The following is a 25,505-nucleotide window of genomic DNA, read 5'->3' as shown; positions in this document are numbered from 1 at the left end:
GAGATGAAAAGGACAGAGCCACAAAATTTACCCCATTTGGAGTTCGAACACTTCATCCTCCATGCACACATTCGATCTTTCGAGTGTATTTTTCATATCTTCCATAGATCAGATTTTCAGAAATGGAAAGCGAATGCTAAAGATGGAACCCGTCAAATGTTCGAAAGCAGGAAACAAATTATCCAAGACAGGTTCGGAAGTATACAAGGCCTCAGTGTGAATATATCCAAGAAAGGTTATGGAACTACCAAATTATGGTAATAAAGCCCACAAGTTCTTTACAGCATCTCAAACAGCTTCAGAGATAACGGAGGTGGATCAGCAGTTAACTTCGGGTTTCGGAACTATCTTGATAATTTCCTGTGGACATGACATACATATTGCAAACTTCAACACGTACTTCATCGAAACTGCTCTGTTATTTGTGCGATTATACCCATGGTACTACATGCCACCCACCGTGCACAAAGTTCTTATTCACGAGTCAGTAATTGTGCAGGCAGTTCTTTTACCAATTGGGGAGATTTCAGAGGAGGCCCTTGAATCTAGACACAAGGATGTGCGGAAATACAGAGAACATAACACTCGAAAAACATCAAGAGTAGACAGTAATTCGGATCTTTCAAAGGCTGATTTTAGTTCGGATCAAGTAATTTCCACATTGGAAGGACTTCCAAAGAAGAAAACCCAGAAACTGGCTCAGGATGTGACTGCGCTACTGAAAATAACCACACAAGATGACGAATCTGCAACTACTGCGTCTGAAGATGAATTAGGCCTGTAACCAGGACGTTTATTGCAAGTGCTTATTAGCATAATCAACTACTTCTACTTGTATCTGCTATATTGGATCCTCTATTTTTAATTTTACACATAATATGAAATTCGTACGTGCCTCATACCGATTTCAGCTCCGTAACCTCCATTTTATACATTATTCCGCCATATTGGAGCCGCCATTTTGAAATTTACAATTTTATTATCATTGTCATTTTTCATTATTTGTAATTTGTGACCGCACAAACCCCTCTGTACCCAATTTGAGATCCATAATATGAATTTATCATTTTTTGGTCCGCCATATAGGATCCGCCATTTTGAATTTTTCATTTTTGATATCAAATTCGTAATCACCCACCTTGTAGACCATCATATACACAGTTTCAGAACATTTCAAAAACTCCTCCCTATTTTGTCCGCCTTTTTCGCTATTCGGACCACTGTGCGCTGTTGTTACGAATGCGGATGATTTTGTGAATCGTGTGCCCTTCGGATTGTAATTCATCCGTAATTTCCTCATCTGAATAGCTAGGATCGACTCCTCGAATAACAACAGATAACATGGGGGGTCGCATCGGAGGAGGAGGTTGTTTACGACGGGAAGATGTGAGGTTGGTAAGGATTGATTGTTTACCGAATATTTCAAAGGATGCTTTGTTGCGAACAGTAGTTGCGAAATTAGGATCGGGAGACTTGAAGACATAGCCATTGCGTGTTTTTACAACTTCTGAAGTGGGAGGCTAGGTAGAAATTTTCGTAATTGCAATATGATGAGTTTTTCGTTAGAGAACTTAGAATCGTAGTGTTGGAGTAGGAAAGAGTGCAGAGATGGAGTAGCGTTTGATGAAATGATGATTTGGTCAGATGATTTGCGTACTGCTGAAGGGCCTTCGGCTTCCATATCTGAAGATTCAGAGGCGGAAATAAAGTGTTGTTTCTTAGCTGGTGGTGATTGTTTTACCTTGGCAGCGAAACTCGTACGACTCTGAGGTGATCGAGACCTCGTCCGAGTTGAAGTGCCAGAAGCTGCGGAAGCAGTAGAGCATTCAGAGTTTTGGCGATGTCTCTCTTTGCGGTCTTTCCGCTTCTCTACCTTCGCAGTGTGACCAGCGGGACCAGGGATAACTGGCGGTAAAAAATCGTGACGACATTCTAAGGATTGTCCAGAAACTAAGCCAGGGTCCGCCATCAGAGAAGCCGATCAAGGGGCACAAAGCCGTGCTAGCTAGTAATGCGATGATGTGATGTGATACTATGAGATGAAAAATGTAAGGTGAGACGACCCGTTTGGATAGCCGTCAAGGTTGAGTAGTTTCAGGTGACAAACTCGTAGCACTCGACGCCCTTGGCTTGATTAGTCTGACGTAGAGTGCTCGAAAGTAAGGCAAGAGAAAAAACCCGGGATGAGGAGCAGGAAGGTAGCAAAAAACAGCCGTTCTGACGTGTGGTACGTCACAGCTGATAGATCGAAATAAGTATCGATCTTGAGTATGAACGCCAAGGCTTTGCTTACAACGGTAGCGAGGTGTGGACGCCATGTAAGATGACACGCGCTAATTTTTTTTTTTTTTTTTTTTTTTTTTTTTTTTTTTTTTTTTTTTTTTTTTTTTTTTTTTTTTTATAATGCTAGCCCGCAGGCTAGCTACCCTGTAGAGGGCTACACCCTCTTTAAGGGAAGGGTTGCATAGGAAGTATATGGATGTGGAACGACGGGCGTTGGGCTATGAGACTTTATTTAACAATTACTACAGATGTCAGGTCATTATGGTCTTTGCGACCATAATCATCAGTGAGGCAAAGGGTATACAAGACATAGAAAAATATATACCATACATATATTATAGATTACAGAACAAGTTGATTAAAAGTATTTTATTTGCAGAGATGATCATGAGGGATGAAATGAGTGCAGATGACGCCACAACACGTAGGGAATGTTAGCAGAACAAATGCGGGTTATCTTCTGCCTAGGGGCGACGCTAGGCCAATGAAGACGAGGGAGGCCCTGTTAGGTACAGAGGGTAATCACTGTGCTTGATGTGAGGGAAAAATATGAGGAAGATGGACATGCAATCGATGATCCTGCAATAGCTCTAGGTCTGGATGATTTGGCGGCAAGGTATAACAGTATAATGTAAACAGCAAATTTAGAGGGAGATGGTAATAGCGAGGGCGAGCAGATGAATTGGCAAGGTAGTGCATAGTGGCGAGGAGAAGTGGTTGCTGCTGCATATATCGCACAGTGATGAACTTGAGGCGAAGAGATTCGAGGTGGTAAAGTAATGTAGGGAAAGTAATGAGTGAATAGAGGTATCTAGTCGGACTGGGAAGAGAAATGCGATAGGCAATGCGGAAGGCATGACGTTCAAATGTTGCAAGTTTGTAGTAGTACGAGGTAGGAGCTGAGAGCCAAGCGGTGAAACCGTATGTAAGGACAGGACGGAGAAATGCTTTATACGTGTTGAGAACCATGGTTGAGGTGGGGCCCCAGGTAGTGCCAGTGAGGCGTTTAAGGAGATTCAGACGATTATATACTTTGGTTTTGATGTAATTAAGATGAGGAAGCCAGGTGAGATGGTGGTCAAAAACGATACCAAGGTAAGTAACAGTTTTGGATGGACGGATCGCTGTATCTTGAATTTTTAGAGAAAGAAGTGATGGATTTCTGTGGGTCTTGGAGCGTTTGCGTGGCGGCAGAAATACTATGGCCTGTGTTTTCGAAGCATTTATGGTGAGGTTCCATTTATGACACCAGTGCGAAAAACGATTCATAGATTCTTGTAAGATGAGGTTGATATGGTTGATGGTGCGACCAAGTGCAAGGAAGGCTGTATCATCTGCATACTGGAAAGTATACACGTCGTCTGGAAGAGAAGGAAAATCGGAAACAAATAGTAAATACAGCAAAGGGGACAGAGCTGAGCCTTGTGGGACACCAGAATTTAGGAAGATAGGATGTGATAGATGGTTGTTGATATTAACATATGTGATACGGCATGCCAAGAAGTGAAAAATGAAGCGAATGTAAGACATGGGCAATTTAAGCTTGATGAGTTTGAAAATAAGTGCAAGGTGCCAGACTTTATCGAATGCTTTTTCTAGGTCGAACAGAACAAGGCAGGATGGACGAACGGAATTATAGTGATTTGTAATGAGAGTGGTTAGACGTTGAAGCTGATCGTTAATGGAATAAGATGGACGGAATCCGGCTTGAAAAGAAGGAATGAGATTACGTGCGTGGAGGTATGGATGAAGTCTGTTGACAAGGATGCGCTCAAGAATTTTGCTGAAAGTGGAAGTAAGTTGTATAGGTCGGTAGGAAGAGACTGCGCTAGGAGGTTTGTTTGGCTTCGGAAACATGAGGGTTTTGGACATCTTCCATTCAGCGGGGAAAAAGCCAGTTCTGAGAATAAAAGTGTAAATAGAGGCTAGAAGAAGAAGTAGAGAAATAGGACTTTCTTTGATATGACGATATGTGATGGAATCAAAACCAGGAGCAGAGTTTCGTTTATGCTGCACGACTGTTGTGATGTCTGTAACAGTGATTGGAGCTGTGAGTTCATGCTGCGGCAAAATATGATTGAGATTTGGTTGAAGGATAGGATGTGCGGTGTTGACATGATCGACTGGATGAGCAAAAATGTGGTCATGACGGGATGGTGTGAAGATGTCTTGTAGATAGTCAGCAAAGGCGTTTGCTTTAGCTTGGTCAGATGGTGCGTGACTGTTGTCGATGATGAGAGGATATGGGGTTTTGCTGTACTTGCCACAGAGTGCGTTGAGACGTTTCCAATAACGGGAAGGGTGTGCATTGTCAGTAAGGTTATTACAGGCTTTGATCCATTGACGGCGTTTGTATGCTTGAATGTAGTTTTTGACTGAACGTTGCAGTTGATGGTGAAGTTGAAGAGCTTCGGGGTTTCGTGTTCTTATGTATTCCCGATAAGCTTGCCGGGAACGTTTGATGTGAGTGAGGTAATGCGGAGGTAATTTAGGCTGATAAGGGGTGGAGCTGGTGGTGGGAATGAACAGTTCTGATGCATGGGTGATTTCTGAAGTGATCGTTTCAATATGTGTGTAAAGCTCATCTGATGAAGTGGGAGGGTTCAAATGAGCTACGGCAGTGGTGAGATAGTTGCGATAATGATCCCAATCAGCTTTGTCGAAACGTGGAGTTCGAATTGGCGGAGGTGCATCGTGAGGTCGAGCATTTCCCATATGATATGAGAGCTTGATCGGGGCATGATCACTACCGAGTAGGTCCAGAACTGTAAGGGTGATCTTAGCAGCAAGTGTATTTGAAATGATAGCAATGTCAGGTGTGGTATTTGACACAGGTCTAGTAGGAGTCGGAGGAATGTGGAGAATGCCAGTGGTGTGACTGGTTATATGATCTGAGAATTGTATGCGTTCAACAGGAGTGCGACTATGATAGTTTATGTCAGCGAGGATGATATAATTTTTATAGGTGTGAGAGATGTGACTAAAAAATGCGAGTGGAATAGGATGACCTGGGCGAACGTAAATAGTAGCGAAGGTGATCATGATAGACTTGAAATATAAGGTAGTGATTATATGCTCTGGGAGGTGAGGAATGGAACAAATGTGATTGCGATGAGGTATGTGATGTCGAAAACCTATTGCTACGCCTCCATTTGCCCGTAATGCTGGTGCTGTGTTGTCGTGACGCACAAGCGTATAACGAGGAATGCTACATGAGGTGGTTTTCGTAAGAAATGTCTCGTTCAACAAGAAGGCTGAGATGTGTTCTTCAAGTAAAAGTGCTTCAAATAAAGTTTTATTCTTGGGCAGAGAGCGGATATTAAGGAAGAGAAAGACTAAATCCATAATGTACAGAGTTAGACGGCTGTTTCTTGTGGAGATGTATGGAAATGGACGTAGTTGTTCGTATAAGTGGCGTAGAAGTTAACGTTGAAAACAGATTTAGCGGCCTTGGTGAGTTGCTGTAGAATGTGATTGCGCTGAAAGGGATGGATGTTCTGTAAAGCGAGAGTTAAAAATTGAAGGAGTTGTTGAATGGTAACTGGATCGGTAGTTTGTTGACTGGGAGGAGGTGAAGAGTCTGGGATACGGAGTGGAACTACTAAATGTGGGTGTTGGTGGTCAGGTTGTGGTTTATTCTTGCACTTATAGCTGTAGGCAGGATGTTGGTCGTGGCAGGTTGGACATTCGGGTGGCCGTTCGAGATTCCGACAAGTGCGTGTTTGATGAGGGCCTGCACAATAACCACAAACTGGTGGATTCTTGCAACTAGCTGTGCTATGATCACTGTAAGTTTGGCAATTTTCGCAACGCACAGGAAGAGGAGCAGGCGAGCGTGAGGGTTCGACCCTATGCCGACGATAATAGATGTAAGCGCCAGTAGTAAGCAATGAATCTATTGTATTTTGTGAGGCAGTGAGTACACGCACCATATATGTAGGACCAGCATTATTACGTATACGCATGACTTTATGGATGGTTTGACCTGCGAGTTGGAGTTCTTCTTGTATCTCATTGTCAGAATAGGATGGGTCGACCCCTCGGATGACGACAGATAGGAAAGGTGGACGTCTAGGTGGCGGTGGTTGCTTCTGACGTGCAGAAGAAAGAGTGGTAATGGTAGCATTTTTACCAAAGATTTCGAAAGAAGCCTTGTTCCTAACTGTGATGGCAAACTGTGGATCTGTGGATTTTAGGATATAACCATTTCTAGTTTTGACTACTTCTGTGAGTGGTATACTTGGAAGATATTTCCGAAGTTGTAGGGTAATGAACTTTTCGTTACTGAATTTAGTGTCGAAATGCTGGAGAAGGAAGGAGTGAAGTATAGGTTTAGGAGGTTGGTTTGTGATCGAGTGTTGAAATTGAGGAGTAACGGTAGTGCTTCTGTCTCCGGTTTCCATGTCTGAAGGTTCTGAAGTATTGTCTCTGTGTGGTTTCTTGGCCTGATGGTGAGGTTGTTTGATAGTTTCTGAATAGAGTTGCTGCTGCCTTGGAGACCTGGATCTAGTTGACACATTTGAAGCAGTGGATGCAGTTGAACTGCCCGACTGCGATCGCTGTCTAGTGCCCTTATCCTTTCTTTTGACCACTGTCGTGGTCGAAGCAGACGGAGTGACGAAAACAGGGGGTAAGCCAGAATGGCGTCCATTCCCCAAGGATCCAGGAGGAGCATCTGAATCTCCCATCCCAAGAAACCAGTGTGCTCGAATACCGTAACGCAGTACAATGAATATATGAGTGATGAAGTGGGGGTTGATGAAGATAATGAAGGTGGGACAACCCGTTTGGATAGTTGTCCAGGGGGGGACAGGTCCCCTGACTCGATCTGTAAAACCAGCTGCCCTTGGCTTGATGAGTCTGGCAGACGGTTTTCGAGAAAGAGGCAGTGAGAAAAGCCCAGGATGAGGAAAAGGAAGGATATAACAAAACTCGTCACCATGCAAGTGGTGGCGCTTCAGAGCAGAACTCTGGGAAAGTATGAACGCCAAGGGTATCGCCTTCCGAACATATCAGAAATGACTCCTTACTGGCTGTGGATATTTGCATTGCTCACAGCCAGTAAGAAGTTATTTCAAAGTTTTTCGCAGTATATTTGGCACTTGTGCGAAGCAACAAACAACATTCCATGGCTGCTGTAATAGGCCATAATAATCGTCTTTTAAACTTGTAAATAGTCTGACAACAGTGACACGAGTAACAGTTGCGCCATCTGTTGTTCTTACATGCTAGGACATAAGAATAACAGATAAGGAAAAAAGATTACAGCACTACTATTCATGCATTGTGGCTTGGATGCCATGATTTTTTTTCTTTTTGGCGCTATTTTCTTCCTCTGTAGCCTTCCACTGAGGACGGAGCTAAAGTTGCTATTCTAATCGTGCTCTGTAAAAATACAACTCTGTATAATTTCGACTGAATAGACATGACCCAAGTCTTGGTTTTAAATACAACTACGGTGACGTAAGTCATTTTGTTGACCCAACGGTTAATGCAATTGGGGTGCAAGTGACCACCCATCGTTCCCAAACAACCCAATTTGGTTTGAAACTTTTTAACCACACCGCGAGGTCAGGTTTCAACTTAATCATTTTTCTCAGTGTACAGACCCATATCCACGGGGGACTTGGGGATCGCCCCCCTAAAATTTTCACAGTGTGCTTGCAAATGAACTATAATATTGTGATGAACTGTAATATGGTTGGATCGGGCCCCATAAATTCTACTGCCCCCTACATTTTCGGGCTGGCTACGGGCCTCATTAACTAGTGTAATTGACTACTTATTGTGCTATCTTAATTTACATTGTTTTATTTCAATTTAGCTTACAGTTTGAGAACAGTAAATTAAATTACGTTGTTTTAAATCTAGAATAGATATCCAGGTTATGCGATAGCAATAACTTTTGTCTTAATGAAAAAAGCATCCTGCGAACATTCTTGGAAGGTAAAACTTTGTTTACTGATATTTATATTGTTATATTTTAAAGATAAAATAAGTTAAGAAGGTTCTAAGGAATCAAAAATTCATTTCACGCCAATTGATGCCAAAGCTGCGTATTTTGATACCAAGAAATGACTGTGTATAAGTTTTGAACAGAATTATAGTATATAGTCAGTGGCGTATTTACGATTTTGTTTCGGGAGGGGCTTTGCTAACTTTCGGGGGGGGCTTTGTCTGGAAATGTGAAAATTCTGCAAGATATTTCATTTACTTTACTATACTAAGTAAGATTTCGTGGGGGGCTTAAGCCCGGAAGCCACCCCCCTAAATACGCCACTGTATATAGTACTATGCTTGTAATTCACACTTTATATGAACCGTATATACAAAACTGTAATGGGGCGAAATAATACAAGCAATAATTTGCAAACTTGCACCTAGAATTTTTTTCTAAGTAAAAGTGATTTCCCTTAAAAGTTTCTAAAATGACATAGTACCTCATGTAAAGTTAATGATTTCATTAACGAAAATTCTTGTCTCCAACATTTCTTTGAGTAGGTTTACTATATTTCTGCTATTCTAAATCGGAATATTTTGGTGGAAGATTTTCTTACAGTTCTTTCATCGATATGAAAAACGTAACTAGCATTTTTAATTAATTCTTATTATGCATATCAGTAATAACGGTTAAGAAAGTAACACTATCTTAGATCCGAAGTTTATGTATCAACTGTATGCCATGAGGTCTCCTACTACTATACAAGTCTACTACAAATTAAGATTACATATGTAGCTGAAGGGGCCGCATTGGCTTGGTGATATAGCGTTCTTTGGTTTCCTATTTCGATCCCAGCTCCACCTAAGTGGGCTTTGAGGTAGACAAACCCAGTGTGCGTGGGTTTTATTTCCTTCTACCATCATCAATTCACTATTATCATTCATCTCATCATCACTGTGTCCCTTAGTCTCGATGCATAATCATCGGACATTAAACTAAAAAATATATATGTAGCTGTACAGTAGAAGTGTATATATACTTGAATAGCAAAACTTTTACAATACTGCAATAAGGATAGAGGATACAAGAGTAGATTTACTATTCAGGTAGTAGGTTAGGAGTGAAAAGATCGTTATGGTTGAAAGTCAGGCCAAAATGAAAACTTACGGGACACCGGGATAAGAGCCTTAAAGCCAGCACTACTCCGGGCATAACGGAATGTCTGAAAACTCTATCCTTGAGTACAACCTTAGTCGGTATCTTATAAATTATACTAACCTTGACTTCTACTTCCTCTCCAGACAAATTCCAACTGTTTCCTTTTGCCCAATATTAGTTTTTCTCCATAATGTATACGATTTATTACAAGCCCATCGTAGCCCATTTGAGCAAATTCACTGGCAACTTCACTCGAGTGTCCAAAGGGATCAATTTGCCAGGCAACTCTTGGGCGGCTACATTCCCCGAATGTGCTGTTAAGGAAGCTGCAAGAACAAGAATTAAATTCCTAACTTTTGTGAGAAATAATTTAGTACACTGTTTTGTTACATAAACAGTTAAATTGATACAATTTATTTTCAAAATAAATCTTTATTAATTTAAGAAGGTAGACAACCGGATGTGGTTTAAAAACTTATTACTCATTTATTAATTTGTTAAACCCTCACATAGAATATATACTAGAAGTATATTTCTCAATCTAGGAACAAGAATATATATATATATATATATATATATATATATATATATATATATATATATATATATATATATATATATAAACCTTTTTATTGTGTATAAACCTCCTCTGGTGCTTGGGGTCCCGGGTTCAATCCCAGCCCCCGTCAAGTGAACTTTGTGGGGAACAAACACCATGTGCGTTGGTTTCCTCGGGGTTCTCCCGTTTCCTCCCACTTTCTTCATTCAATCATTTCATTCATTTCCCATCATCACCGTCTCCTTTAGCCTAGTCGGCATAAAGTGGGACGTAAAACTTACAGATTTCATTTCATTTTGTATATAAACCTCAGATGCAGTTTTATGATATTTTTCTACATTTGTTGTCATGTCGATTGAAAGTCTTAAATACTTTGCCATAAGTTCGTCAATAGTCTCCGCAAAGATTTCCGCCTGCTTACTGAGCCTGACTTAGTAATCAGTGGGAAACTTTGGAACGCACTATACACAGCTTCTTATAGGGATGGCCACATCTGGATAATATTTTATTCGGATATCAGATTGAAACTTATCCAGATAACGAATAAGTAACGGATAATGGATATATCTCGGTAACATATTATGTCGAAATAACAAATAATGGATAACATCCGGATAATAAATTATATCGAAATGACGGATAATATCTGGATGACCGATATATCCAGATAACGAATAATAAGCTTATCATGAATAACGGGTGATACTCGGAACATGGATAAAACTAGGTGACAGATAAAATCCCGATGACGGGTAATATCCGGATAACGGATAATATTGTGATAATGAAAATGATTTTGAAAATTTTACATAGAATATTATTCGTTATTGTTAAAACGGTTTTATTGTTATGCTATTAATTTTAATCGACAAAATAGCAATTTAGTATCAAATCACTGTATAACGCAGTATGTAAATCAGATAGTCGTAATCATTTCACAGTTAGGACAGTGCAGTATTGTATAAGCATTACCGCCAATCTATCAACACTGCTAATATACAATACTATCTTATACGACTTAAAAGATGATAGTTCACCAACAGAATACAGATCATCATCCGGTCATCCTGTTTTTGCATCATTTCATTGTTTCTTACTCCAGAATTTTAACACCAAATTCGTAAAAGAAATGTTCATCATTCTTTAACTTCTTGAATATTTACCAAATTTCTTGCTCACCAAAGTAATCAAAACATTAAATGTGTTCATCTTCGGTTCCACCAACACCAATTTCTTAATCATTGTTCGTAATAAGGCATCCTTTGGGATTTTCAGCAAAAATGCCACATTTGCCTCCATAAACACAACTCGTTGTCGCAAGCAACCTCATCCATCCAAACGTCCTCTGCTACTATTTGTTGTCATCCAAGGAGTCAATCTAACATACTCAAATAAAGGAATACTCAATGAGTTGTAGAGCGAGGGGCACACCACTGACAAAGGTATTTCCATACGTAATTACTGACCATTTAAATGTCACGGTACACAGCACGTATCAAGCAAGATAGGATCCAGGTTCGCCCTACTAATGTACTTTCATTTACAATTGGAAACATAGCGTTAAACCTTCTGATTTATCTGTGACATTACCACTACGTTGCGAAAAGTGTTAGATATACAAGGGTCGTTCAAGGTTGACCGGGACTTTTATTTCTTCAGAGGAAACTGATAGCACAAGAAGCACCAATCTATGTCAGCTTTTCAAAGTATTCTCAGTGCGCGTCGAGGCATCGTTGCCATCGTTGTGGCAGTTCCCTGATTCCTTTGGCGTAGAAAGAACTTGTTGTTGTCGTAGCCACTGGAGGACATCGTTCCGCAGTGCTTCATCTGTAGTGAATTTCTTCCCTCCCATATGGTCTTCAAGGGGTGCAAACAAATGATATTCACTGGGGGTTAAATCGGGCTGTAGGGCGATGGGGCAGAATTTCTCAGCTCATTTCGGCCAGAGTTGTTGTTGTTACATTGGCCGTGTGAGGGCGGATATTGTCATGGAGATTATGACATTTCCAGACAACATTCCAAGTCGTTTCTTGCGATTGGACTTTCGCAATGCACCACTCAACAATGTGGTGTAATAATGGGCATTAATTATGCTCCGAAAATCTACATGGATAACACCCATCATGTCCCAGAAGACACTTTCCATCATCTTTTTAGCGGATGGCTTCGTTTTGCTTTTCTTGGGCGGTGGGGAACCTTTATCCCGTCACTCTACGGGATTGAATTGTGCAACAATGTTTCATCACCCGTGATGATAGATTGCAACAATTCATCACCTTCGGCTCGAAATCGATTCAGAAGCTGTTCATAGACCGTCCTCCGTGTCCACTTCTGATCAAATGCCAGCTGACGGGGAACCCACCTTCACAGATTTTGCTGAAGCACAAGTGGTCGTGAATGATTATCTCAACACTCCCGACACTGATATTCAACTCGGCAGCAATATAATGCAATGTTGCTCGCCGGTTCTCAACAATCATTTGTTCAACACGTGAGATATTCACTGGTGTGACTGCAATCTGGCGAATGTGTCCATAAGCTTTATTTGTCAGCAGTTCCCGTTCTTCGCGAAACTGTTCACACCATTCGTACACTCTTGTCCGTGAAATCTTTTGTTCACCATACTCTGCTTGAAATCTTCTGAGAATCTCAGCTATTTTAACTTTCTCCTTCACAGAAATTCCATTACACACCGTACCCACAGCCACAGCTACACTGCTTGTCGCCATGTTTGCTGCAACTGCTGTGCCAAATACGTCATGCCCAGCGCTATTTACTCGCTAACAAATACATTACGTCACACGCAAGTTTCATCATGATCCGGCTATTCATCGATTTACGTACGAAAATCCCGGTCAACCTTGGACAACCCCTCAAGTCACGCAATAGCGCATTACACTAATCCACAGCTTGCTCTCAACTGCATTTAAAACATTTGTCCCAATACGCGGCTTCTACCTCAATGCGTCACCCTAAATCTAATCTAATATAAATAAAATACAGGGTGCGGCACGTAAAACCGGCCCGTCGTAATATTCTGATATATTGTGTTTTTGGCAACACTTAAATAATCTACCTTTCTACCAAGAGATGGCGTGTCGAGGTCGGGTCGACTTACGTGACCTGCAGCAGTCACGTGCAGCCGCAGCCAGTGAAACTTGTCGAAACCAGTTGAGAAAAAGGCCTCGTTGTGTTAAGCCGGGTGAGTGTCAGTGTGTGATAATGCCGTATTCGATACCCGAGCGTGTTGCTATTGTTGAAGGGTTCATTCTCACTGGATCTTTTGTGAAAACAAAGAATTTGTTTCGGGAGAAATTTCCAGGACGTTCACGAACTCGACTCAGAATTCAGGATCGATTATCGATTCAACGTCTGGGAACGATTACTAACGCTCTGCGAGCATTTACCATCATTTTTGTTTTCGCTTAGGGAGGATTGTTCTGTTACAGACAATCGACATCCCCTTGCAGTCCGTATTGTTGACTCAAGCGGGAGCCCGTGGCCATCATCACATCGTCGTCTCCTCACCTTTTTGTGGAGGGCCAGTGCTTGCACTGACCGACATCTCCGCGAGGACGTATTGTTGCCTCAAGTGAGAGCCACAGTGGGCTTCCTCTCCGCATCTACTTCGTACGATTGCCTTGAAACACTCAGTTTCCTTAACTTAATACACGGGCAACACTCCTTGAGTGACCCGTTTTTGCTATTGTAACTGTCTTCTGTTGTTTCAATCATGCATAAACTACCAGGAGTGTGTCGACCACCTTCTTCAAAACCTGAACCTAAAGAAAAACCTCATTTCATCGACCTCTCCCGCAAAACACGAACCTTATCAGGATCTTCTGAAAAATCAACAAGTTCCGAAAAACGAGCACGCTCAAGATCTCCAGTTTACACTTATCAGGTGCCAAATGAATCTTCTACGACAGACCAACTAACTGATATGGACTTGGAACATGTTCCTAATGAACCATCCGGATCTGCTTCTCTCAAACCTACCATTCATAATTTCCTGCTCACTAAATATGATACTAAATTTAGAACACCAAAACTTGTTTATTTTCAACTTCAAAAATATATGCCGAGAGCAGATATTGCTGACATAATCTTCACCCGGAATGGGATTATTCTCAAATCTCCAGACATTAACTTCCATACGAAACTTCGAAATAAGGCCTCTTTTGAATTTTTTGGCCCACAGGCTACTATGCAACGCCTTTCACCCTCCTCCAAAAAACAACCGCCTATTCCTCGGCGACCTCCACAACTATCAGTCGTCATACGAGGTGTACCTCCAGACTACACTGACGCAGAAATCGAAGACGAACTACGCTATGCTGGACATGAAATCACAAAATGTATTCGAATCATCGGCCAAAATGGACCTACCTATATGGTACGAGTGCTCACCAATTCTAAAGATACCATCGATGACCTCCTTCTTTACGGTGCTTCCATCTATTGTAAAAGACATCGCGTAGAACCTTCTAAAACTCCAGCTCCTTTATCAGTACGCTGTGCACGTTGCCAAGAATACAATCAACATACCACTGCTCAATGCACCAAAACTCCTATCTGTGGATACTGCACTGGCAATCACAATACCAAATCCTGCCCCAACCTACAAGCCGCTCCTAAATGCAATACCTGCTCCGAAACTCATGCTACCTATTCCTACAAATGTAAGGCTAAACCGCAACCTCTACCAGATAAACCAAATCTAACTGTATCTGTCCGTACAAACGACGAATCAACTCCTACCAATAACTCCATCAGAGACCCAATCACCATAGAAGACATGATACGATTTATTACCATCGTTCTTCAAATTGTTCATCCATTTCTTAGAGACCATATCCTACTACAAATCACAAACACTGCCAAGTCTCTTTTTAAAGTCCAGCTTCAAGCCACCTACTCAGGACCTCACGTACACCTCACTTTCCACCCAATTGAACCTCAACATGATTTGGACTGTTAGATTTATGGTTTTCACTCTCTTGTTCTAAAATATTCGATCCGTCTTAAAACACAAACTCGTTTTCGAACAACTCCTACGTGAAGAACAAGTATGTGCCTTTGCGCTCAATGAAACATTTCTTACACCCAGTTCAACATTCAAAATTCCTGGATATCAGTTATTTCGTTATGACTGTGCCAGAAATGTCCTCAGAGCGCAAGGCGGAACAGCAATAGGCTGCTACAGACATCTTCCTGTCCGCACTCATACTTTACCCCACAATCTTCTCCAGCCTCTACCAGAACATAATCTTAATACAATCTACTTTAAATCCCTAACCATAACAGTAGCTACTATCTATGTCCGTCCAGGACATCCAATTCCCTATGACTTCTTTCATTACATCAACAATCACTTTCGCCATTATATCATTATGTCAGATATCAACTTCCATAGCCGGTCGAATCGAGAACGTATACACTTCATAACCTATGTCCAAAATCACCTGACAGCTGAAATCAAAGATCTTCCTTCTGCCTCAAGACCAATCAGCGATACAACCCCTGATGTCATCATAACCTCTACCACGCTCAATATCGCAAACATTCGTGTTCTCCCCCCTTTTGGCAGTGATCACGCTCCAATTTTGATCGATATCACCTCACCTATACAACCCACACGACAGCCTGAGCCTATCACATACTATGACTATCAGCATGCTGACTGGAACGCTTACCAATCAGATATTACCACACTACTGCATTCCATACCTGCTCCTACTTCTGAACAGGATCTTTACCATCTCACCGACAAAATTCAAGAGACAATCTTACAAGCAGCTCAAGATCATATACCTGTTAAGATGCGTTTCCCCCATAAACCACCTGTACCACCTCAATATCGTCAAATCATTACTGCATCACGACAAGCCTTTAGGGACTATCAACGAACTCGAAATCCTGACGCACTTCGCCTCTATCGCCAATGGAACAGAATGGTCTCTAGTTATCTCTCTGCCTATAAGCGCCGACAGTGGACGCGAGCCTGTAATTCTCTTTCCATTAAATCCAATCCTACTCAATATTGGCAAAAGTTCAAATTACTTACTGGAAAATTCCAAAGACCTACTTACCCTATCATGCTCAATACCCATCCTCTTCACACCGATCTCGAGAAGGCAAATGCTTTCGCAACTTATTTTCAGCAAATATTCACTCCACCACCTCAACTGGTTAATAGACCAATTTATCGTCGCATAGCACGATTTTGTGACCCACATAACCGATTTCTCCAACCTGACTGTACACATATTTTGGAACCTGATAACCTAACTTCTGAAATTCTTCCGGCAGATATCCAAGCGATCATCCATCGAAAACGCTCCACAGCTCCGGGCTTTGACTCTATCACGTATAAGCTCATCAAGGCGGCTCCCCCAGTACTTTTACAGCTCCTAGCATCTATCTACACCTTCATATTACGCACAGGCTTCTATCCACCTGATTGGAAAGTCTCCAAGGTCCTTCTCTTCATTAAGCCCGATAAACCAATTCATGATGTTTCCTCATATAAGCCCATCCAACTGACCTCTTGCCTTAGTAAAATTTTTGAAAAAATTCTTGTTACACGTCTCCATTCTCGTCTCACAGATCGTAATCTCATTCCTAATCACCAAGCAGGCTTTCGCCCTGGCATTAGTCTGAATGAACAATTACTTCGCCTCAGTAACACCATCACCAATCATTATAATTCTTATCACCCATCTTGTCTTCTACTGTTCGACCTAGAAATAGTATGGCATCAAGGGTTGCTTTATAAACTTCACAAATTTCACTTACCCACTAGCTATGTCCGCCTTATACATTCCTTCCTTGCCAATAGACTCGCATATATCATCATAAATTCTACCACATCTCATCCTATATTCCTCCACACTGGAGTACCTCAAAGCTCTGTTCTCTCCCCGTTACTGTATATACTTTATGTGACAGATATGCCACCCTTACCGGCGAATATTCACTTATTTCAATATGCTGACGATACCGCTTTTTTGACTCTTGGAAAATCTATTCAACATATTAATCGCACTCTACAACCAGCCATAAATGCTTTTATCAACTGGTGCGACATATGGAAACTCTCCGTCAATGCCTCAAAAACCCAAACCCTCATTATTCAAAAACGTCCCTCCAAAATCCGTCGCAATCCTAACTTGCTACGTCTTTCAGTTCAAGGCACTCCCCTATTACCAACTTCCCATGTTAAATATCTCGGAGTGATCTTCGATAGTAAACTGACTTGGAAGCCCCATTTACAGAAGATCCAAACTCAAGCCACTAAACGACTAGCTTTACTAAAAAGCTTAGTAGGTACCTCATGGGGCCTCCATACACAAACTGTTCTTACAACATACAAATCGTTTCTCCGACCGGCACTCACTCATGGCCATACTGCATGGATATCTGCCCCACCACAACTGTATCAGCGACTAGAAATCATTGAACGCCACGCTTTTCGACTAGCTTTTCGCATTCGCCTTCCGTCCCCCTACCGCACTACTCTACGAGAGAATTACCTTTCCTACCATTCTTCAACATCTCGAACAAACCCGCTCCAAGTACATCACCAAAGGCATTCAATCAGGTAATCCCCTTATTCTTGACGCCATTCATATAGACATTCTGCTAGACACACCTTCTCAATATCTTGATACCCCTCTTCAACATCTTCTAACAATGTACTCCAATACCCTTGATGACAACGATCTTACTAAACAAGATTTTGCCATCTACCACCCTGACCATTTATCACGGCACATCTATCCATCTTTGCACTAGTACTCATCATTGTGGTTCCAGAGGTTCATCTGTGCTCATTAGTTCTGAGTTGCCACAGAACAGAAGATAACCCTGCATTTGTCTCTACTAACCATCTTCCCTGTGTTTTGTCTTGTCTAATTCCACTGCATTCATCTATCATCTTATTATCCCGTGGATGAACTAGCTACAATTTCTCGCCGATTATAGATACCTAAATGATGCTCTCCATATTTGAAGAGTACGATATATGAAATGGATGTCCTGAATAAATAAAGAAATAAAGAATATGTAAACCCAACTACATTAATCAATGCAAACCCCAAAATAAAATGCACTGAAAATGAATGAATAAATAAATAAATAAATAAATAAATAAATAAATAAAAATCACTTAGCCCTCACCTTCCCTCACCTATCCCTTAACTTTCCCTTCATCCCCTTCCCGAAGAAAGGGTGTACCCCTTGACCGGTTTAACCTTGTAAAAAAAATCCAGGACGTTCTGTGCCTGCAAAAAGCACCATTCAGGAATTGATTGAAAAATGGCGGCGTACAGGATCGGTTCAAAATGCTCCCAGGAACAGACGACCATCTGTCTGCACACCTGAATTAAAGATGCAGGTGGAGGAAATAATGACAAGAAGTCCTCGAAAGTCAACCAGGCGATTGAGGTCAGTTATGTTACTTTCAGCAGGACGGTGCAATATGCCACACATCAGCTGCATCATTGTCCCTTGTGCATGAGATGTTTACACCAGAGAGGACAATCAGCAAAGGCCTCCTCGGTCACCAGACTTGTCCACGTGTGACTTTTACTTATGGGGGCTGTTAAAGGGAAGAGTATACGAAACAAATCCACACACAATTGAAGAACTCAAGACCAGGATCCAGGATGTCACCAATAGTATTACAACACAAGAACTGACAAGGGTATATATGAATCTCCTCAATCGTGCTCACATGTGTGTTGAAATGGGCGGAGGACACTTTCAGCACCTGCTGTGAAGGCTGCTGTGAAGGTGAGTAGTCATATTCAATACATTACATTTCATTTATGTGTTGCAGTTAATCATATTCAATACATTACATTTCATTTTATGTGTTCACTTTACGGGCCGGTTTTACGTACCGCACCCTGTAGTTTGTTTGTGTGTTTGTCTGTCTGTCTGTGTGCGGCCTGGGAACCAGACGAGTGGACCCAGAGTGACCACATTTTGATCAGGAATACCTTGGCCGAGGCCCCAGATCAAGACGAAGCCGTTTCTTCAAATTTCGAACCAGGGGTGTCTCAGGGGAACGTTTACCGGGACATGTAAAAGTAGTAGAAAATGACCGATATTAGTGTCAAATTCATAGTTTTCGCGGTCGCTGAAATCATTGGTGAAATTCCGATCGCATTAACTTCCAAATTCACGCTATTCGGCTCTGGGCTGGGGGTCACCGGGGAGGTGAGATTCCGAGACATATAAAAGTAAACCAAAATGACAGATATTAGTGTCAAATCCATAGTTTTTGGGGTCGCTGAAATCAATGGTGACACTTTCACTACCGATGACTTCCAAATTTAATTACAATTGTATGCCGGCCGGGAGTCAGCGAGGAGGGGATACCGAGACATGTAAAAAAAACAGCCCAAAATGACCGATATTAATATCAAATCCATAGTTTCGTGGTCACTGAGATCAATGGTGATACTCTCACAGGCGTTGACTTCCAAATATAGCCCCTGTGCGAAGCATGGGTATATTCAACTAGTATAAACATAAATCTAAACTTAAATTAAAACCTGACGAAGCACATCTAGAATTTGTAATTGTATTATGCACTCAGTCTACCTTCACAACACTCAGAATTCTATAAGTGCTCTAGTCATAGTTTGTAAATTGTAAGAATTTCTTACACTTACACTGTAAAACATTTATCCTTTCTTCCCCATCGTCCACTCATCATTCAGCAACTCATTTTAGCCGTGAAATCAACTTTTAAAGTTGCTCTCTACGTCACCATTTAAAAAACCACATTCAGTTTTATACTACTTGACTAGAAACATCTGTCTAATTATTGATCATCATGAATTTGAACTTTCTTTTTCTGAATAAACACTCTCATACCAAAATGCAAAGTTCTTTTCCAGGCCATCTTACTAGAAGATCATCATGGCATTCCTTTCGAACGAAACTTTCCTTATCAAGTCATTAGAGTGCAGAATTCCAAATTACGCACTGGTTTCTCATGATAACATACATACCAGTTTTCACATGTTACCTACCTTACAGCCAAACGCTGGTGATATCATAGGTTTTCATATAATCTACCTTTCAGACAAAATCCCTGCCAGGTATTGCACTTATCAGAAAATACAATCATTACTTTATATTTTTATAAACAATTGCTATCATTGTCGCTCCCTATGCATATACCTAGGTAAAAGCATTTAGTCATTTTCGTAGATATTAATATGCACAGTGGCACCGTTCATGAACACAGAATTTGAAGATCAATAACTTGCCTATTTGGCCAGTCCCTAATACCACGCCCAATGTAGTAATTGCGTCTAAGAGGTTGCACAGTTAAAGTTAACGCTCAGAATCTGTTACTTATCACATTAGTCTCACATATCCGCCTACGTTAATATCATTTCACGTCTCATTTCGTTGTGATAAAACTGACTGGATTGATTATTATAGTTACTATTCTTGTACTCTTCAAGAGTACAATTCATCCACAACTTCTGAAAAACTTTCTACTCGAGTTGACGACATAACCACTGTTATCCAGCAAGCTTCCACTCTTTACATTCCGAAATTTAAGTCCATTTCTCTCCTACCTGAACTACCATCGTCTCAGCATCTTACTTTTATACGTCGAATTCGCCAGTGTTATCGATATCTGCACATCCAAAACCTTGATAGACTACGTCTTCGTCATGAACTACAAGAAGCTGTCCGCAACTACACCTAGCTTATAAGAAGCGACAGTGAATAAAAATTTATAAACACCTTGCAAATACATCACATTCCACGCTATACTGGAAATATATTAATATACTATGTGGTAAATGCCCTAGGACGTCTTATCACATTCTCATAAAAGAAATTACGGGTCATTTCTGACCTGAACAAAGCCAATGCTTTCGCTTTTAATCTCCAAGCTCTCTTTACACACTCGCATTTATCCTGACTATAAAGTTAATACTCAATCTATTTTACCTCCCACACCACGTTACCCACCCCACCCCCCCACGTTACCCGCACTTTTTCACAGCATTTATTACGGTGGATGGTATTGCTTCTGAAATTAGGCGCAAGCTAAATACTGCTTCAGGTTTCCATGATATCACCTAAAGCCACGTCAAAGGAAGCCATGTCACACTCCTCACTTTTCTGTCACTGCTATTAGATCGAAACCAGCGAATGAGATCAGTTTTGAAAATATGATACTTTTATACTTCGCACTGTTTTTTTTTCTTCATAAATTAGAAGGTATCATAAACCCTTAAGTTTCTTGAGCCGAATAAACCACCGACTGACATCTCACTCTACCGACCAATAAAGTTAGCCTCCTACTAGAACAAGATTGGAAGAATTCCGGTCAATCATAAGCATCTATGCTTAGCAAATCGACACCTAATTCCGACTCATCAATATGGCCTTAGAGCTTCGCATTCTATAATTGATTAGTTGCTCCGTCTTCAACGCTCATTACAAAACTACTATAACTCTATACAACTGTTCTGACTCATGCTCTTTGATCTTGAGATCTCTAATAAAGTTTGGTATTTAGTTCTTATCCACAAAGTCATACAATGCAAACTTCATGCCACATATATTCACCAACTTTATCATTTTGTATTCTGCTGTTTGTCTTAAATAGTTACCAACGATAAGTTGTCTCACCCTATCTTTCTGATGCCCGGTGTGCACCAAGGGTCTGCTTTATCGCCTATGCTGTATGTTTTCTTCTAAACAGACTTTCCAGAATTGAATCTGTATGTTCATTGGATTCGGTACATCGACAATACTGTTTTTCTAGCTCTTTGTGGAACCATCCAATGTATTCTCGTTTCCCTTCAAGAGACTATTTGCTGTCTCAACTGGAATCTGACAATCCAGCCAAAACTCAAAACACAGTTTTCATACAACATCGCAAATGAGCCAGTGTTTTGAAATCAGTCTTTACTGTCCTCAACAGTCAATCAGATTCTCCGCCATCCTTCAAAACCGGTGACATACTTGGCCCTCGGAATAGTGTTTGACCAGCACCTTACTTGAACCACACGTCTAAATTCTGTGAAACTAAATTTACCAATATACTTAATCATTTGCGCACAATGAATTTAAGCACGTTACTTAAAAATAATTTTACATGTGGTGTTTTGGGAATAAACCAACAAACTTCGCATACGTTTTGACGACATTAATACAAATAAAATGTTTATCTGTAACTTTTGTCGGAAAAGCCTAATTACGGAGAAGAGTTAATTTACAGTAATTTGTGGAATTGGTCATAGGGTGGCTATTTTGAATAAAACAACCAACAATTTTTCATACTTATTCATTACTTCAATAGAAGAAAAAATAATCCGCGATTTCGGTCGGAAAAGCCTAATAACGGAGATTGGAGCAATTTAAGGTAACAATCTCATATCCAATTCCATAAATTGTCTTAAAAATTGGCTCCATCTCCATAATTAAGCGTTTCCGACCAAAGTCGCAGATAAATCTCTTTCTTGTACTGACGTCCAGAATCCGTATGCGAAGTTTATGTGTTTAGGGGGACATCTTGTATAATCAGAGATATACCTTGTAGGTATTAATATTTTACAAACAACTGTACTGTTTCACCAGATTATTTACGAGTTTATCAACTGAGTGAAGAAACTTTCGCTGCAATCACATCTTGTGAAAAAACTTTCTTAAGCTTAGAAACCAATTATTTATCAACAATGATAAAGACGGAAGGCATTCATTGAAACACTGTGATTATTTACAAAGCATTGATGCTTACAAGGTGTATGTTTGATTATAATAACATTATGCATATATCGGTTCCTTTTAGCATATCAATTCATATTTTCAAAACTGATCTCATTCGTTGGTTTCGATCTAATAGCAGAGATTTTATATGTTCATTACAGAGAACGGATTGAAACTTACCTTAATCCAAGAGTCATTTGATCTATTAGCATTGAGTAATGTGTAGTAGCTTCATCACTTTGAACCCAACCTCCTCCAACAAATTCCAGTCTTTTCTCATCTACTAATTGTTTCACCAAACTCTTTACATGGTCTGGTTGAGATTCGAACCAGAGGGAAAAAAATGACATTTCAGCAATATTGAATCTGAAATTATAATATGCTTTGTAAACATTCTTTATTTTTCTCTTGATAGTAAAGTTATCTAAATATTTACTGGTCAAAATACCGGATAACATATGAAATTAAGGAAAACTGTTTACAACTATTACCTGATCATTTACAACTATGATCATTTGGAAGGAGCAGGTTGTCTCCTGGATCATATATGTAGAAGCAATATGCGAAATACAATAAGTGACGTCATATATCATTAACTAATATATACTTACATACATAACAAGTAACAGACTCACAACTGACGAACAACATAAATACAAATCAATCAATCAATCCAAAAGTCCTAGATATGGTGAGATATGATTTAGTGCTGCATGTAAAAAAGAAACTTGTGGAGAGGCTGATTTTCCCTTCGTCCTTCCCGTGGATCCGTCACTGTTTCGAACTATATGACCCTTCTGTTTTGAGGCTTGGGTAACTCCTAAACGAAAGTGAAGCTTCCACAAATTCTCTCTTCACAAAATTAAGGCCTAGCTAAATTGCATTCTAGTACCCCAAAGCAATATATTCTCTCCATTTCATAGTTAACTTTATTCAATCCGAAGAATTAAGGAACTAACGTTGGATTTCTTTTAATTTCCTACGCTTCCTGCACATTTTATACTATTGGTTACCTTCGTGGGTTCTAAGAATTATGAAATCCTATAATCAGCCAACTGTTTTACTAATAAATACAGAGCAAGTATTTCAATAGTGGTGTTTTTTTTTAAAAACACAATCAATATGAATTTCTCTTTTCTTACTCTGGGACTGATCTGGCTAACTTTTTAACTTACCTCTCCTACCATACATCTCAAACTCCTATTTTGAATATACAGTATACTGAAATGTTTTCGGTAAAAGGAAAAAATGTTTTTGAAGGTCAGTTCGAAATATCTTGGTTCCAAAGGTGTTGCTATCTCAAATAGCATGTATTATATTGACGCATACAGTCTGTCGTGAATTATATCTACCAATTTTCCGAAGACAATTAAGGGATGATTAATACTTCTAATAAATTGTGGTCCTATGAAATGAACGTTTACGCATCCGTATGTAACACATCATACTATACAGGATATACAAACACCTTGAAAAATGCAAGCTCACTAGATATAAGAGGCTCCTTGAGAATTTTACAACGTTATTAGCATTTAATGGAAAAATATGCAAATATGAGGCATAGCAGAGGGTAGAAAACTAAATAAATATTCTCGAAGTAAAATTAAGTGTGCGAGTCGGATGTGGAAAACAATTAAATTTTTTACTTTTACGCCCCACGATTATGCCGGCTAGGCTAAAGGAGACGGTGAAGATAAGGAATGAATGAAATGGTGGAATGAAGAAAATGGAAGGAAACGGGAAAACCCTGAGGAAACCTACACACACGATGTTTGTCCACCACAAAGTTTACTTGGCGGGAGCAGGGTTTGAACCCGGGACCCTATGCACCATAGGGGAACGCTCTATCACTAAGCCCCCGCGGCCCCAAAGTTGGATGTGGAGTTACACCGCTATGTTGTTACAAAATAGAATCCACAAATTGTTGCTCCTGATGTCCTGAAATAATGAAATTCTAATTCTTTTGAGAGTAATTGAATGTGGGTTTTCCTTGTTGTTTCCACATGATACAAAGACCTACAGACATCAATCAGCCGAGAAGTAGGCATGATGTCGCGAGAGGTGACACACATGTTCCCTTGCCATGTCCAATAGTTTTTCCGAGCAGCGGAAAACATTCAGTAGACATTAACATATAATGAAATGTGAAAGTGTAATTTTTCATTTCATGGCCCAATAAACTTCTTAGAAGTTTTCCTTTCATTACGTGTTGCCTGAAATTGATACACACAATAATCGTTGCCCTGTATGATGCGCAAAATTATTGTTATGACTAAATAATATGAAGACTATTAAAATTATACATAATACTGTGGTAAACCGGGAATCACAGTCGCTCAGTAGCAGAAAGCTTGGTGCGTAGCTCCCTGGTTCGGTCCCCATCTAAGTATGTTTGTGGTTATAACCGTTACCTTGTTATGTAAGTATTTTTGGACGCTCTGTATATTTATGAAAGACAGAAACCATTCTTCGATTTATATTTTATTCTTGCAACGAAATTCATTTCTTTTGATCGATGGAAACAGAGAATGGCTTGACTATCTCTCATGTGTAAGAACAAAACAACCTTTCACCGTTTACCAATACATATATGCGAAACGTTTCACAGTGAAAAGATTTTAGTGAGTAACAAAGGCAATATTCATTTTCTGAACTATATCTGTGGCAATCGAACTTCGAATCTGGACAGTTCAGTGTTCCTTTCATATTCATTAATATCAATAGACTATGTTATATAATTATTTGGGACTGAATTAACTGTTTTCTTAGATTACTTATGAAAATCCTACTAGCCCAGGTGCATTGAACAAC

General features: G+C 40.2%; 1 protein-coding gene across 1 annotated transcript in view; it reads right to left on the bottom strand.

The window, feature by feature from the left end:
- Positions 1-25,505, bottom strand: part of LOC145694709 (lysosomal alpha-mannosidase-like) — a 134,876-nt gene that overhangs the window by 78,658 nt on the left and 30,713 nt on the right. Inside the window, exons 5-6 of the mRNA XM_081771236.1 lie at positions 22,875-23,060; positions 9,503-9,708 (exon numbers count right to left, since the gene is read on the bottom strand). Coding sequence (XP_081627362.1) covers positions 9,503-9,708; positions 22,875-23,060 — 392 coding nt within the window. The remainder of the gene's footprint in view (positions 1-9,502; positions 9,709-22,874; positions 23,061-25,505) is intronic.

The sequence above is a fragment of the Thermobia domestica genome, chromosome 9 (genome assembly GCF_964235325.1).
Source record: "Thermobia domestica chromosome 9, izTheDome1.hap1.1, whole genome shotgun sequence".
NCBI classification, from domain to species: domain Eukaryota; kingdom Metazoa; phylum Arthropoda; class Insecta; order Zygentoma; family Lepismatidae; genus Thermobia; species Thermobia domestica.
This window is presented reverse-complemented; position numbering and strand designations above follow the sequence as displayed.